Source organism: Spermophilus citellus (genome assembly GCF_964194105.1).
Source record: "Spermophilus citellus genome assembly, chromosome: 2".
Classification (NCBI taxonomy): Eukaryota; Metazoa; Chordata; class Mammalia; order Rodentia; family Sciuridae; genus Spermophilus; species Spermophilus citellus.
Window position 1 is genome coordinate 7,277,457 of NC_138183.1, and position 16,302 is coordinate 7,293,758.

The following is a 16,302-nucleotide window of genomic DNA, read 5'->3' on the forward strand; positions in this document are numbered from 1 at the left end:
GGGACTCCTGCTTACTCTATGGGTTATGTTGACAATAAGAAGTCTTACTGTGATCTTTTCCTCCTGGGCACTAAGGGACTTCTCAAAGTCCTCATGCTTCTTGAGAAGCGCCTCGACACTATCCAAGGAGTCTCCCAAGTCCTCATTCAACAGGAATGCCTTGCAGAAAGAAATGAGAGTTAGAATCATGTCCCATTCTTTGATCTTCTATGACTCGAAAGTGAAGGATATTTTGGCCAAAATGCAAAAAGAAAAAGAGTGATCCTATGCCTATGAAACCTCTGGGGTCTCTTCTGGAAAGTCTAAAGTCCTTTCAGATTCACCTAAAATCAATCCAGTGAGGCTCAGGGTGTAGCTCAGTGCTAGAGCGCTTGCCTAGCACAGACATGCAAGGCTCAGTTCAATCCCCAGCACCAAAAGCAAAAAAATAAAATAAAAATAAAACTCAAGTCAGCAACACTGACATTCTTGTTCCATATTCTATTGAAATTTTTTCAAACAATGTTGCTGCTGCTCTTAGATTTGGATTACACAAAATACTAATTCTAAGAACAAGAATTAATACTAATTACTAATTAGTGTAATACTAATTACTAATACTAATTACGTGCAGTGGCACACGCCTCTAATTCCAGCAACTCAGGAGGCTGAGGCAGGAGGATCACAAGTTCAAAGGCAGCCTTAGCAACTTAGCAAGTTCCTAGGTAACTTTGTGAGACCAAATAAAAGGGTAACAAAAGAAAAGCAAAAAACGGGCTGGGGATATAGCTCAGTTGGTAGAGTGCTTGCCTTGCATGCACAAGGTCCTGGGTTCAATCCCCAGCACCACAAAGAAAAAAGAGAAAAGCAAAAACAAGGTGCTAGGGTCGTGGCTCAGCGGTAGAGCACCTGCCCAGCATGTGTGAGGCCCTGGGTTTGATCTTCAGCACCACATAAAAATAAATAAATAAAATAAGGGTATTAACAACTACAACTAAAAAATAAATGAAAGAAAGAAAGAAAAGCAAAAACAAAACAAACCCTCTCCTTTTCAGTAGAAAGTTTTTTATCCCAGTAATCTTAAAAAAATGAGGGCCTTTTCCAAGTGCCCTTCTATCTCAGCAGGGAGGGATGCTGGCAGAGCCAACAGAAGCCTACTCAGGCCTCTGCCAGCTCTGCTTGAATCAGAGCTGAAATGCCACTGAGTTCCTCAAACAAACTAAGCAAACCACAAAAGAATTGGTCAGCATAGCCCTCATTCCTCCCCGGCTTACAAGGCTTCTGCTCCAGTTACCTCCTGCTTGCTCATCCAGTTGTCCACCTGCTCAGTGTCACGGTAGAAGAGCTGCAGGTCCATGCATTGTTCATACTGCTGTCTCCGAAGCTCCCACAGCTCTAGCAGGGTGGCTCTCTCATCTGAGAGGATGGTCAGCTGTGGGGACAGGAAGCAAGGTCAGCTTTATGGTTTCTGGTCAGCCATAGACTGTCTGGGGATTCTAGTACTCATTCAAACCTTCAGGCTCTTTTCTGATTTGCAGAAGGTGAGGAGTTAGTTACATGCACTTGTACGTATAACCCTTGACTCAGAAACATATAAATATTGAGTGCTATGTATATGTATATTAAATATAAGAGGGATGGCCCTATTCTGATTAACCTGGAATTAATTTATTGTCACATTATTACAAATGATTTTAGGTAAAAATGCCAAGTAGACTGGTAGGTGGAAGCGAAAGGGCTCCATCTGAAAGAAAGGCCCTCTAAATGGTGGAGGAACTCTCAGCTGAGAAATGTCAACTGAGTTTATGCTTCCTACAATCTGTTCAGTTCATGAATGCTCTAGATTCATATTATAAACACCTGTTTCCTCTTTGCTCTAACTATAGAAACAGGACTAGCTCTCTCAAAGTCCCTTATAAGTAAGAAACACATCAAATAGGTCCCAAAGAGAAACTGTCCTTGGGACCAATCAGCGTACTGTACATGTACATACACTTTTTTAAATCTCTGAAGGAAAAAACTGCTACTTTGCAGGCAGAAGCATGGGCCATATTCTTATTCATGATGGTGAATGTCACATCTGGACATTGAGGCCTTGGGAGCCTGGCTTCCTCTTCATGAGCTCCTTTGCCCTTGCCCCTCTCTTACCTTCTCCCGTACTTCATCTGAGGCGTAGTGACCAGCAGCTAGCAGGGCCTGACCTGACTCCTCTGCAGACTTAAAGCTGTCTTCATGAGCATCGATTTCACCCTGTAGAGAAAAGGGCATTTTATTCCCAGCAACTTGCAAAAGAAAAATAAGTTACTGCATTTCAAACAATTATTCCAAATCAGACTACCACATATAATATCATTCTGGATCACCAAACATAAAAGCACCACTGACTGAGAAGTCCTTTCCACTGGCTCTGCAAGGCCTCTGTCATGCATCAGGTTTCCACTGGACTCTGTCTTCCCTGTGCCAAGTGGATTTGTTTACTATGATTTTCTAGTACCTCATAGGGTGAATCCCTTCCCACCCCTACCATGTTCTTCAAAATTATCTCAATTGCTGAACCATCTGATGGCACACTCCTGTAATCCCAGGGACTGGAGAGGCTGAGCAGGAGTATCACAAGTTCAAACCTCAGCAACTTAGTGAGTCTTAAAATAAAAAGGGCTGAGGATGTAGCTTGGTGGAGGAGTGCCTCTGTGTTCAATCCTCAGTATAAAAACAAAGAAAATAATTATCTCAGCTACTTTTGAACTTTTTTCCCCCACATAGCTTATTTATTTTCATAGCTTATTTATTCCACATACACTCCCCTATTGAACATTTTTTAAAAATATTTTTTAGTTGTTGATGTACCTTTATTTTATTTGCATATTTATATGTGGTGCTGGGAATTGAACCCAGTGCCTCACACATATGAGGCAACATTCTACCGCTAAGCTACAACTCCAGCCCCACCTGTTGGGGACTTTTGACTGTAATTTCATTGAGCGCCCATGTCCTGTGAAGAATTTATAAGAGGATCATTCTATCCATGCCCTGGGCAAGTAATTCTACCTAGTCAGTTCTTCCTTAGGGGCTGGGGATGTAGTTTAGTAGTACAGCAGTTGCCTAGCATGTGAGAGGCCCTGGGTTCTATCCCCAGTATGGACAGGAGTTAAGTACCCACCGTCCTTATGTACAGCTGGATGTGATGGTGCATACCTATAATCCTTGCTACTCAGGTGGCTGAGGCAGGAAAACTGAAAGTTCTAGCCAGTCTGAGCAATTATGTAAGACCCTAATTCAAAATAAAATACAGCCTTTTCCTGGCTTCATGGTCCTCTGGGCTGTATCTCCCCCTCTGACTGGGCACCTCTCCCAGTCAGTGCTGCAGCTTTCATAGCGCTTTCCTTGCGCCTGTGTGAATCCACCCAACTCCACAGGCAGACCTGTAGGGCTTCCAGCCCATGGCACCCAGCCCTTTCCTTCCTGATACAGTGGGCAGTGTGTGGCACCAGCACCATGCTCTTTTACTCCTTTTTTTAAGTCGTTTGTGGTCAAGGATGTGATTGTGGAGCTCAAGAATGATCTAAGCATCCATGGATCAGTATCTCAACATTAAACTGACATCAATGTTACAAACCCTGGGAGATATCCTCACGTTATCAGTGAAAAATTGCTTCATCCAGAGATCAGTGGTCCATTATGTGCAGTTGCCAGCAGACAAGCTGGACGTACAGTTGCTATAGGATGCAGCAAGGATGAAGCCCTGCGAAGCAGTGATACCCACTGCTCCTTTCCCCCTCCCTTTCCTATTGGTTACTCCATAACCTCATGTCCCCCCAATACTTGAGATTTGTTTTTTTTTTTTTTTTAATAATGATGGATTTGGGGCTAGAGTTGTGGCTCAGTGGTAGAGTGCTCGCCTAGCACGCATGATGCAACAGGTTTGATCCTCAGTACCACATAAAAATAAAATACAGGCACTGTGTCCATCTATAACTAAAATATATATATATTAAAAAAATAGTGATAGATTTTTTTTTCTTGAAGGGATTTAGTGGATGAGAGAAATAGCAAGGAGTAGCTCTCCTCTGTTGAGAAGGGAAAGATAAATGGGCCGGGGAACTGCAAAGCCTTCCCTGTCCCCAGCACCTTTTCTTTCTCACTCCTTCCCTGGAGATAGTGGGAGAGTTTTCTAGGTCTCACCAGGGTAGCATAACATTTTGGGGAAGGAAGGAATCTGTCCCACATCAGGAATAAAATTTCTGATGCAAATTTGAAAAAAAAAAAAAAAAGGGCTAGGAGAGACATAGCTCAGTGGTAATGCACTTCCCTGGTATGCTCAAGGCCCTAGGTTCCATCCCCAGCATTTGTCTCTCTTACACACATACACAAAACCTATTCATTTTTCTTTTAATGTCTTTCAGCACAGTTTCATAGCTTTCTTTGCAAATGTCCTGCATACCCTTTTTATAAGATTTTTTCCAAGTACCTATACTCATTATTACTTAGAAAACCTACTCCCCTTTTCGAGGTAAAGCATATTAAGATCTTGTATAAAAGGGTCAGATTGTAGCTCAATGGTAGAGCACTTGCCTAGCATGTGTAATGCACTGTATTCAATCCTCAGAACCACATAAATAAAGATACCATATCCATATACAACTGAAAAAAAAAAATTTAGGAAAAAAAATATGTAAGTAGTTTTCCATGGAACATACTTTGGGGAAAACACCAGAATAAGAAATTTAGATTTATTCAAATCAACTACGAAATTCATTTTTTAAGATGGCATAGATGGATATGCAAAATAGTGGCACCTCTACCATGCCAAAGCTCACCTCTTTGCTTTTATGGGTCATAGTTTACCCTGCACTAAAGCAGGTAGAGCAGGTCTCCAGAGCTAAAACCAACAAGGCTTACAACAAAAGCCACCAGTGAATATGTCCCAATAATATCAACTCATAGGCTTCTCAGTGATGTACTGACATGTTATCTGTTAATGTCTTCACTTCTGGAAGATCCTGCTATTACCTTGTGCTCTTGGTGCCTATCCAGCAGGGCCTCAGCTCCGGCCACATCATTGGCAAGCTCATCTGCATTGATGAGAGCTTTCATCTCAGTCACCCAGCTGGTGAGGTCACGAAAGTCAGCAAGGAAGCGCTGAAGCCTTAGGGAAGCCAAAGATATGTCATTAAATCCCTCTAATGGAGGCCCTAGAGTGGAAGATGGCCTCCCTAATGCTCTGAATTCTACATTCCCGCATGCCTAACCATACAAACTCTAATCCTGGGAAATAGAATATTCTCTCAATCTATTCTGAAAGGAAAACAAGAGAAGGCTGAAATCAATCCTTTGAAACAGCGTCTATCACTATAATGCCTCAATCTTGTCTCACATTTTGCTTATTTGTCTTTGAGATAGGTATGTTGCCCAGGCTGGTCAATGTCCCACATTTTAACTGTCTTATTCCCAGGGACACCCCCAGATGAGTAAGAAGCATTCTTTTATTCTTTTCCAATACTTGATTGACTCAATTTTTATAACAGGATATTTCACATGATACTCAGATGGCTAAGGGGATATTTCCATTTCTATCAGCCACAATGACGAGAGAGAGGATGGAAGAATTCAGGAAGTCATAAACACTAAATATATCCTGGACTTTATCAGTTGCTAGTCTCCAAATAAATATAAGTGAGAAAAATGATGTGCATTTTCTTAGTAGGTGTTACCTGGCAGGATATATAAAACTTTCATACACAGAACCCACCCTTCACTCTGCCCTCCCCTCCTCTGTATAATAGAGTTGAATGATCTTGGCTGTTAAGCATTGGCAGATTATTTTCACCTGTATGAATCATTGAGCCGTGCATGTCTCTCTGCTGCCAGGGTGCGGATCTGTTCCCAGTTTGTAATAAGCTCCTCTCGCTTCACTTGGATCTGGGTGGCGCTCAGTGGGTGGGACTGCTGCAGGCGATCAGCCTCAGCACACAGGGCCTTGACCTAGAAACACACTCTATTAGAAATACTCTCCTGACCCTTGTAACATTTATAGAATCAACTGTTTTCAAAACCAACCTTGTCCTCTAGAGCAGCAAGATCTCTCTCCAGACCTTCATGCTTCCGAAGCAGAGCCTGAACACTTGCCAGGTCTCGGCCAAAATCATCAGAGGCCATTAACTGCTCCTTTTCCTTAATCCAACTGATTGTCTCATCCACATCCCTATGGAATAAAGGTACGAGTTATCCCACAGTTATGACGACTCTCTAGAACTAGGACTGCCACACAGGTCAGGACTGGTCAGCTCTTGCAACTTATCAGTACATGCCTTGGATTTTCCTAAGCCTTTCCCAGGTGATGCCCATGCTCCAAAGCCCACTCTGGGCTGGTACCTGTTAAAGCGCTGAACCTCAGCAGCCCCAAACAGCTTCCCCTGTCTCTGAAGAGCCAGTCCCTTTAGCCTCTGCCAGGCTGCATTCACTTCATCCTGCTTGGTTTTGATCAGTTCCTCCTCAGGATGCTGTTCCTAAACAGGGAAGAGGCTGGATTTACCTGACATCTCTGGCTCCTCCAACTAATTACCCTGGGATTGGCTCCTCCATCTATGTATGTGGGCAAATCTTCATAATAAAGAAAATCTTAACAGAAGAAACACTGGTCTTCTGTTGGAAATAAAGAGAGCTGCGGTTTGGCTCAAGAAATTGTCAGTTACCTCTTACACCTCCCTAGAAGCAACTGCTTAATCTACAAAGAGTTTGGTGCAATTTTGGCTCCAACTCTGTGCAGCTCCATCAATGCACACAACTACCCCAAGTCCTCAAAAATCTGGTTATCTCAAATGTTTCTAGGTTGTTAAGCACTGTTGCCCACACATGTTCTGTTCAGGGCTCACAGGTTTGTTCCTGGCATCAGACTACAGGCATTAGTTTAAAAGTTTCCTTCCCCAGCAATCAAATTTATTATTATTATTATTATTGTTATATATATTTTAGACAGGATCTAAGTTGCTGAAACTGGCCTCAAACTTGCAATCCTCATGTTTCAGCCTCCTATATATCTTTTTTTAGTTGTTAATGGATATTTATTTATTTATTTATTTATTTGTAGTCTTGAGAATAGAACCCAGTGCCTCACACATGCTAGGCAAGTGCTCTACCACTGAGCCACAACCCCAGCCCATATTTTCTTTTGTTTTAATTAAAGATAACACGTGCCAGGTGAGCTGGGATATAGCTCAGTTGGTAGACTGCTTGCCCTGCATGCACAAGGCCTTGGGTTCAATCCCCATCTCCACACACAAAAAAAAGATAACACATGCCAGGCATGGTGGCAAACACCAGTAATCCCAATGACTCAAGAGGCTGAAGTAAGAGGACATCACGTTTGAGGCCAGTCTGAGCAACTTAACAGGACCCTGTCTCAAAATAAAAAATTAAAAGGACTAGGAATGTGGCTCAGTGGTAAAGTGCCCCTGGGTTCAATCCTCAGTATCAATCAATCAATATTTCACATAAGGTGAATCAATATTTCAGGGGGTGGGGAGCCCCTTGTGAGATCATGGGGTTGACCTGACTGTTCTCCAGCACAACCTTGGGATGGCTCAGGATTTGGGGAGGGATACTGTCCCTTGGAAGGTATCTGTAATCTCGGAAGGTATTTCTGAAGAATGCCATCTATTCATTCTCTTGATCACTGACCAGAAAAAGGGGACAAGTACCAGCCCTGAAGCACATCTCTAAATTTAAAATCTTTGCCCCTCAAATAAAATTTCCCCAAAGCAAACACTCTGTACTTTCTCCTATTTAATGACTTTGGAGCAGTTGGGATTCTGTATAGGCAGGGGAAAATGAAAAAGAAGCTGATGGAACTGTACAGCAGAATCTAGGGAAATATTGTCTTACCCTCTTATGGGCTCCATAGCTACCAGTGTAGAGCTCATTCACACTTACTAAAAGATTCCCACAGACTCCCAAGAGAGCCCAGGGAAGTATCCACAAAAAGGAAGGGATGTATATAACTAAAAGAATGTATATAATTTAAAATATTCTTATTTGTTTAAAAAATGTAAGGGATGGCCCATGCCTGTAATCTCAGTGACTTGGGAGGCTGCAAGATGACTTCAAGTTGGAGGCTAGCCTGGGCAACTTAGTGAGACCCTGTTTCAAAAATAAAAATGACTGGAGATGTAGCTCAATTGTCAAGTGCCCCTAAATTCAATCCCTAGGACCAAAAATATAAATAATAAATGAACAAAATAAATTTTAAAAGAAAGGGAGGAGCAATTGGCTCTGGTGGACATCTGCCAATATCAAGCGAGCATTTGCCACCACACCCTTGTCTGAGAAACCCAGAGACCAGACTTCATCAGCCCAATAAAAGTTTCACCCAGCCCCAAAATGGGTGGAGGAGACAGATCAAATGAACTCTGCCCTTCCTGCCATAGGCCACAAATTAAAAAGCTTGCTCTCATTTAGGAGTAATCAGTATAGGGCCTGACGTATATCTGAACAAAACTCCTGGATATGCTTATAAAAACTCACTCACTTAAAAATTAGGGGTCAACAAAATTTTCTTCTGAATATACTTAAAGATTAACACTCTGCTGCTGTGAGAAGCACATAGCACTCTGCTAGTTACCTGGATGAGTTTGGCAGCAAATTGGTTCACTTCATTAACTCTTTCTTCATGAGCAGCCAGATCTGTTTGAAATTCTTCAAATTTCTTCTGTAGAACCTCCACATGCTCCAGGTCCTGGCCCAGCTCCTCAGAAGTCACAATTGCTTCCTATTCAAAGACCATAAGAGAGCCAGAGTCACAGCCCACAGTTGGGAACAAAGGTTCCCAGAAACTTATCACAAACCAGACACATTAGAGATGGGCCATGTTAGTTGGAGTGGATAGTTTTCTGTGCAGTTTCTAATTTTGGTCCTCTCACAGAACTCTGTCCCAAAGACCCCAGGTTTCAGAGTTACTCAATAGGTATCTAGAGATCCAGTGGAGACACAGTAGTCTCACTCCCACCTTCAAATCTTCCCTCCCAAAATGTACCTTGTCATTGATCCAGTCCATCACGTCCTCACACTCCCGCAAATACTGCACCAACTTCTGGGCCTGTAGCAGTTTGATTCCTTTCTCCCGCATCTTTTCCAGAAGTAATTCCCACTGCCTGTGCAGCTCCAGCAAACGGCTCTGGACATTAAAAACCAGATTTGGGTTTTTTTTTAATTTTGTTTTAGAGACAGAGAGAATTTTTTAATATTTATTTTTTAGTTTTCGGTGGACACAACATTTTTGTTTGTATGTGGTGCTGAGGATCGAACCCGGGCCACACGCATGCCAGGCGAGCGCGCTACCGCTTGAGCCACATCCCCAGCCCCTAAAAACCAGATTTTTAATTGGATTACAACTGGCTCTGAAAGATCGGGCTCTTCCAAAGAGTTCTCACAGGTTATACCCAACTCCATTAAGCTCTGAACAAAAATCTTTTAAAAAGGTAAATCCCTGTTGTCAGGGCTGGGATTATGGCTCAGCAGTAGAGCATTCGCTTAGCACGTGTGAGGCCCTGGGTTCGATCCTCAGCACCACATAAAAAATAAATAAAATAAAGGTACTGTGACCAACTACAACTTAAAAAATAAATATTAAAAAAAAAAAGATAACCCCTGCTGGGCACAGTGATGCATGTCTTTAATCCTACCAGTTCGGGAGGCTGAGGCAGGAGGATTGTGAGTTCAAACCCAGCCTCAACAACAGTGAGGCACTAAGCAACTCAGTGAGACCCTGTCTCTAAATAAAATACAAAACAGGGTTGGGGATGTGGCTCAGTGGTCGAGTGCCCCTGAGTTCAATAGCAGTATAATAATAATAATAATCCCTAAACTAAGTAAAAGTCATAAATTTATAACTGAAGCAGGCAAAAGTATACACTTCATAGTGGTTTGATTGATCTTACAGTTAGAAAAGGACCTTTCATAGATAAGTTCATTCCAGTTATGTCATTAAAATTATTAAATTATGATTAGATATTAATAATTGTATAATAGTATTAATAATTATTAAAGTGGGATTCCTAGGCCAAATGACTATAGGGCAAGGAAATGAGACATTAATATGGAAACTGAGCAGAAATTACTGAAGGTTGTATTCTGAATTAATGAAGATATGGGGAAAAAAAGAAAGATTGCCAGACATGGTGGCATACTCTGTAATCCCAGTAACTTGAGAAGCTGAGGCAAGAGAATCAAAAGTTGGAGGCCAGGGCTGGGGATGTGGCTCAAGCGGCAGCGCGCTCGCCTCGCATACGTGCGGCCCGGGTTCGATCCTCAGCACCACATACCAACAAAGATGTTGTGTCCACAGAGAACTAAAAAATAAATATTAAAAATTCTCTCTCTCTCTCCCTCTCCCCTCTCTCACTCTCTCTTAAAAAAAAAAAAAAAAAAAAAAAGTTGGAGGCCAGCCCAAGCAATTTAGCAAAACCCTCAACAACTTACAAAACCCCACCTCAAGATAAAAAGTAAGGGCTGGGGTTGTGGCTCAGTGGTAGAGTGCTTGCCTAGCACATATGAGACACTGGGTTCAATCCTCAGCACCACATAAAAATGAATAAATAAAATAAAGGTATTGTGTCTGCCTATAACTAAAAAAAAAAAAATGTTAAAAAAAAAAAAGATAAAAAGCACAATGGAACACACCTATCATCCCAGTGACTTGGGAGGCTAAGACAGAAGAATCACCAGTTTGAGACCAGCCTCAGCAACTCAGTGAGGCCTTCAGTGACTTAATGAGACCCTGTCTCAAAATAAAAAATAAAAAGGGCCCAAGATAAAGCTCCATGGTAAAGCGCCCCTGGGTTAAATCCCCAGTACCAATAAATAAATAAATAGATAGGGGCTGGGAACATGGCTCAACTCCCAAGGGTTCCATCTCCAGTGAAAAAAAAAGTGAAGATTATGAGGCACAACAGGAAATCTTAGGATAGAAGTAGGGAGGATGGGGTCCTAATAGTCATCAGTTATCAAAAGGATTCTTGACAGAAAAGGGTTTGGAGATCTATGAAAAAATAGTTATGGAACACCATATCTCAAGTCAGTCCTAATTCAAACTTCACCCAAACACATCTACTTCCCAGTATCTTTGGGTGCTCACAGTACAGGCCCAGCAGTGATTTAAGAAGTTGGGGAAATTGCTAATCATTCAAGCTTGGGGCTGCATTCCAGCATTCCAATCCAACCTCTGTGGCCCTTGATGCATACCCAAGATACTGGGAATTTCCATGTGACACTGATAGGCAGAGGTCAACCAAACAGAAAGGGTCAAACAGGAAAAGAACCAGAGTCTGGAGTCTGGAATCCATCCATCATTGAGATGCTACTCAATGCAAAGAAAAAAAAAAATCCTGAAAGCCAGCGGACAGCGTGGGCAGAGTCTCTCAGAAATAAGAATGGATGTTTCCCCAGTAAGTAGACAACAGTGGGAAAAATGAATGCTCACACGATTCACTTCCACCTGTGGGTGAAAACTGTGCCACCGCTGAGAAGGAAGTGAAAGGCAATCCACAGCAACCAACAGCAATCAGTATTCCACCTACTCGGATATGGGACCCGATGTGGGTGGCGGTGACTATGGGGCGCCACGAAGTCCGGTATGGTGTGAAAGTCTAAACCAGTGACAGACAGGTTATGCAGGACACAGACACAACCTCCATACCACCCACCTTCCTCAGCGTTAACTGCTGCCTGCCAAGCCAAGCTGCAGAGTTAGGACAAATAAGCTGCCAAGGCAGGATTGCCTTGGGAACTGTGAGCACCACAGCTTTCCCTGCTCAAGTTGAGAATGAGGCAGAGACTAGAGAAAAACCTCCCCCATCAAGTCCACTGTCAGTCTCACAAATTTCATTTTCACATATTTAAGACTCGGGCAAGGCCTGTCCTGGTACTACAATTTTCCCATGCCTGGTTTGTCTGATCTCATAAATCCTGTAGGTTAGACAGTGTCCAGCCTCACAGGCTTCCTATTGTTTGAGAGCATGAGTGGGCAGGGAGGCAGGTGCACTTCAGAAAAACTGAATGTGGGCAGGGCGGAGAAGAAAGTCCAGATCTGACTCAGGTGAATTTCTCAACAGAGGTATGAGCCATCAGCTGGAGCTTTTAGAGATGCAGATGGCAGAAACATTAAGGTAAGGACATAGCAATAATATTCTCTGAGTTTCAGTTTCTACTGTTCCATGATATGAAGGAAATGGCCACTTTGCAAATTTATTATGAAGATTAGAGATTAGCAAAGTGTCTGTACACTAATAGCTACTCAACAAATAGTATTTAACAGTACTTTTAATGTTGCTTTAACAAGGACAAACAGGGCAGATGGTACTAATGGACATGAATGATGTCAAATTTGGGTCCTGGACCTCCCTTGCAGTTTAATTTCTAAAGCTAAACACTTGGTCTATTTCTCCTATCACGCTTCTGTGACCCAATTATGCTACTACAGAGCAACCCTGTCTACTACAGGAAAACAACTTCATCAAGGAAATAATAAGCAGGCTAATTTTATTTACTTTAAGAATACATACAAAAATACAGGTGAAAAGGGAAGATAAATACTTGTATTTCATTGCACAGATGTATTACATAGCCCAAATGGGTTCAACATAATTTGATAGTTGATCATATGACATTTGGAACCCACTTTTGTTTCCTATTTACAATCATTACTAGCAATAAGTTAATAATTGTTAATCACAAGCTTAAAGCTAATTGCAAGTTTTCAATGAGACTGCAGAGCACAGTATACATGAGACAACAAGTCTTTATTGTTGAAAACCACTAGCATGGATCCTAAGGAAATGAAACCTCTGAAACTACATTGGGGAAGAATAGGAGATGAAACATTTCTAGCTGGGGATAAAGAAAATAGCTTTCTTCTAAATCTTCAGGATTACTTGACAGGTCAAGGCATGGGAAAGGCTGAGCCCTCAACACAACTATAGCTTTGGACACAAAGAACCAAACAAAACACATAACTAGATAGAAGGTATATCCTCTGATATAGGGAAGAGCACTCACTTAGAAGTTCAGACTCATCATAACAGGTTTGTTTCCCCTTAATACTCTGGCATTAGAAATGTGAAACAGATAAAAAGCAATTATTGTCCTGAGTCCAAAACAAACTAGACCAGAGTTTGAAGATATCTGCCTCAAAGTTCATCATATCACGTCAGAGACAACAGGTGCCACAAATCACTCCATAAAGTTGGACCTTTACTGGCTTGCTGCCTAACCTTGATGAACCCCTTCAAGGGCAAGCCACCACAATTCAGACAGCAAGCTTGGAAAAACAGAACTTTCCACAGAGTGGCTGTGATTGTTCCTATTTATCTTTGCATCCTAATTCCCAAATTTACCAACTTCACTAATACACTCTCCCATCCAATTACCATCTGTAAATGTTAGAGCTAAATGATACAATTTTCTTTAAAATATAATAACATAACATTCTAGTTTGTTCTACCAAAAGAATCTTATTTCTAACTGAATATAGAGCACTGGTTTATATCTGTGCTGAATCTTAATACAAAGGCAGGATTTGGGCAACTCCTTCAGGAGCCTACACAGATTCTCTAAAAGACTGGAAAGGGCTATCACTTTAGGAACCCAAACTGACACTTAAGCATGAATGCAATTCCTCCTAGTCCCAGGCAAGGCCATCAGTACAGGCACCACTCATACTCACCCGGATGGTTTCAGAGGCAAAATGCCCTTCTGAGATCATCAGGTTTCCAGTTTCATCCAGCTTGACAATGGCTCCAGAGTTGGCCTGCACTTCAGCTTCAAAGGCTTGATGTTTCTGAAGCTTTCCCTAGTGGAGGATATGAAGTGAGACAGATGTCACCACACTGCACTCACCCTCCCTCCCTCCCTTCCTGACCCATTCCTCTAGTTAGGAAGGTACTCTAGTGCCTTACTCACTCTCTAAGGCTCACCTACTGAAATACTCCAACTGCATCTCCACTGCCCTTCTGAAGGTAACTTACAAGGTCCTCCAACTTTACAGACAGAAAGCTACAAAATATCCTAATTCTACTGTTTACCAGGAAATAAGTCTTTCTGTGGACATCCAAACCCTTCTAGAAATACAGAACCATAATGAAAGTCTTCTTAGCATGTAGTGTTTACCCTTGAACAAAAGACTCACACTCACAACATGACACCTTGTTTTGCTTGCTTTAGAAGCCATACTGATTCTGTCTACATTCCATTTCTCAGTACCTCTGATTCATCAAGACTTGAACTGGGAAGGGGACTGACTGCTTTCTCAACTAGTGCTCCTCATTCTTTCTTTTTATACTACTTTGGTATAGTAAAAGAACCCACAGGGCTGGGGTTGTGGCTCAGTGGTAGAATGCTCGCCTAGCATGCATGAGGCACTGGGTTCGATCCTCAGCACCACATAAATATAAAATAAAGATATTGTGTCCACCCAAAACTAAAAAATAAATATTAAAAAAAAAAAAGAACCCACAGACTCAACCATTGCTCCACTTGCTACCAAAACAAATTTTTTTTGCTGGGGGGTGGGGGGATGGAGAAAGGTGGGGAAGTATGCCAGGGATTGAACTCAGGGGCACTTGACCACTGAGCCACACCCCCAGCCCTATTTTGTGTTTACAGACAGGGTCTCACTGAGTTGCTTAGTCCCTTACTTTCACTGAGGCTGGCTCTGAACTTGTGATCTTCCTGCCTCAGCCTCTCAAGCCACTGGAATTACAGGCATGCACTACTGTGCCTGGCTCCAAAACAATTTTTAAAAGAAGTTCCTTGGGGTCTAGGTTGTGGCTCAGTGGTAGAATGCTTGCCAAGTATGCATGATGCACTGGGTTCGATCCTTAGCACCACATAAATGTAAAATAAATATTTTTTTTTAAAAGAAGTTTCTTGGGGCTGGGATTGTGGCTCAGTGGTACAGCGCTTGCCTAGCATGCGTGAGGCACTGGGTTCGATCCTCAGCACTACATAAAAATATAAAGGTATTGTGTTCACCTTTTTAACTAAAATAAATAAATAAATATAAAGTTTCTTGCCAAAAATCAATGAGAAGGCTGGACTGGCAGAATGCTTGCCCAGCATACTTGAAGCCCTGGGTTCCATCCCTAGCGCATGCACACGCGCGCGCACACACACACACACGTGAATGTGCACACACACACACACACAAATGAGAAGTTTCCCTTTAACAAATTTATTGAGGTAAATTTCAATATTACAAAATTCACATTTTGCTTTGGATAAGTACTAAAGAGTCTTAAAGGACTCGTAACTATGAATCTTTGCCAGCAATAGCATTGTTAGCATGCCTTTCTCAAACACACACAGTCCTAAGAATTCAGACCTTTTCTGAAAAAAAGTTTTAGGGATACCAATGTGTTTTAAGGCAGTGTTTGAGAACCATTAGTTCTAAAGCATCCAGAAAAGAAAAATTAATACCTGCAAAACCCCACATTCACCCTTACTAAAATACAAGGGGATTTTCAAGAATAGCAAGTCAGTCCTTCCTTATGTCTAATCTATATTCTTCTTGCTACCCAATAACTTTATCCAATTTTTGGAAAAGAACCTTTGGGCTCTTGAATTTTGTAGGAATCTCAGGAAGATCAAACACACCTGCAAGTTGGTTGGATCTTTATAATTCTCATCAGAAGCAATCTGAAGTTTCTCCTGAATCCACTTCTCCAGCTCCTCAGCATCTCTTTGGAAAAACTGGAATCGATATGAATCTTCTAGCTTCTGACGTCGCAGGGTTGAGAGCTCCTTGAAGCGATGGTATCGGTCCAGGACCTGCTGTCGCCTCTCCTGAATGTCTTCAGCTGTTTCCAGCACCTTGACCCCGCTTGGATCCATTTTCTGAAAAGACAGATTTCCCGAGATAAGTGCTACAAGATACCAAGACAGGGGCTGGAGTTGTAGATCAGTGTCCAGGGGCGTGTTGCCTGGCATGTTTGGGGTACTGGGTTTGATCCTTAGCACCACATAAAAATAAACCAAAAAAGGGCTGGGGATGTGGCTCAAGCGGTAACCCATTCGCCTGGCATGCGCGGGGCGCTGGGTTCGATCCTCAGCACCACACAAAAATAAAATAAAGATGTTGTGTCCTCCGAAAACTGAAAAATAAATATTAAAAAACTCTCTCTTCAAAAAATAAATAAAAAAATAAAAATAAGTAAACCAAAAAAAGGCATTCTGTCCATCTACAACTATAAAAAAATTTTTAATTAAAAAAAAAAAAGATACCAAGACAGACTCAGGGGAACTACCCTCTCTGCGGGAATGAATTATCAGAAACCC

General features: G+C 41.9%; 1 protein-coding gene across 8 annotated transcripts in view; it reads right to left on the reverse strand.

The window, feature by feature from the left end:
• Nucleotides 1-16,302, reverse strand: part of SPTAN1 (spectrin alpha, non-erythrocytic 1) — a 72,779-nt gene that overhangs the window by 42,765 nt on the left and 13,712 nt on the right. For all 8 annotated transcript variants that reach the window (XM_081278931.1, XM_081278930.1, XM_081278926.1 and 5 more), the window contains exons 2-12: nucleotides 15,622-15,861; nucleotides 13,694-13,819; nucleotides 9,008-9,148; nucleotides 8,597-8,743; nucleotides 6,352-6,485; nucleotides 6,037-6,181; nucleotides 5,807-5,961; nucleotides 4,990-5,125; nucleotides 2,128-2,229; nucleotides 1,274-1,411; nucleotides 49-159 (exon numbers count right to left, since the gene is read on the reverse strand). In XM_081278931.1, coding sequence (XP_081135057.1) covers nucleotides 49-159; nucleotides 1,274-1,411; nucleotides 2,128-2,229; nucleotides 4,990-5,125; nucleotides 5,807-5,961; nucleotides 6,037-6,181; nucleotides 6,352-6,485; nucleotides 8,597-8,743; nucleotides 9,008-9,148; nucleotides 13,694-13,819; nucleotides 15,622-15,858 — 1,572 coding nt within the window. In that variant the 5' untranslated portion in view covers nucleotides 15,859-15,861. The remainder of the gene's footprint in view (nucleotides 1-48; nucleotides 160-1,273; nucleotides 1,412-2,127; nucleotides 2,230-4,989; nucleotides 5,126-5,806; nucleotides 5,962-6,036; nucleotides 6,182-6,351; nucleotides 6,486-8,596; nucleotides 8,744-9,007; nucleotides 9,149-13,693; nucleotides 13,820-15,621; nucleotides 15,862-16,302) is intronic.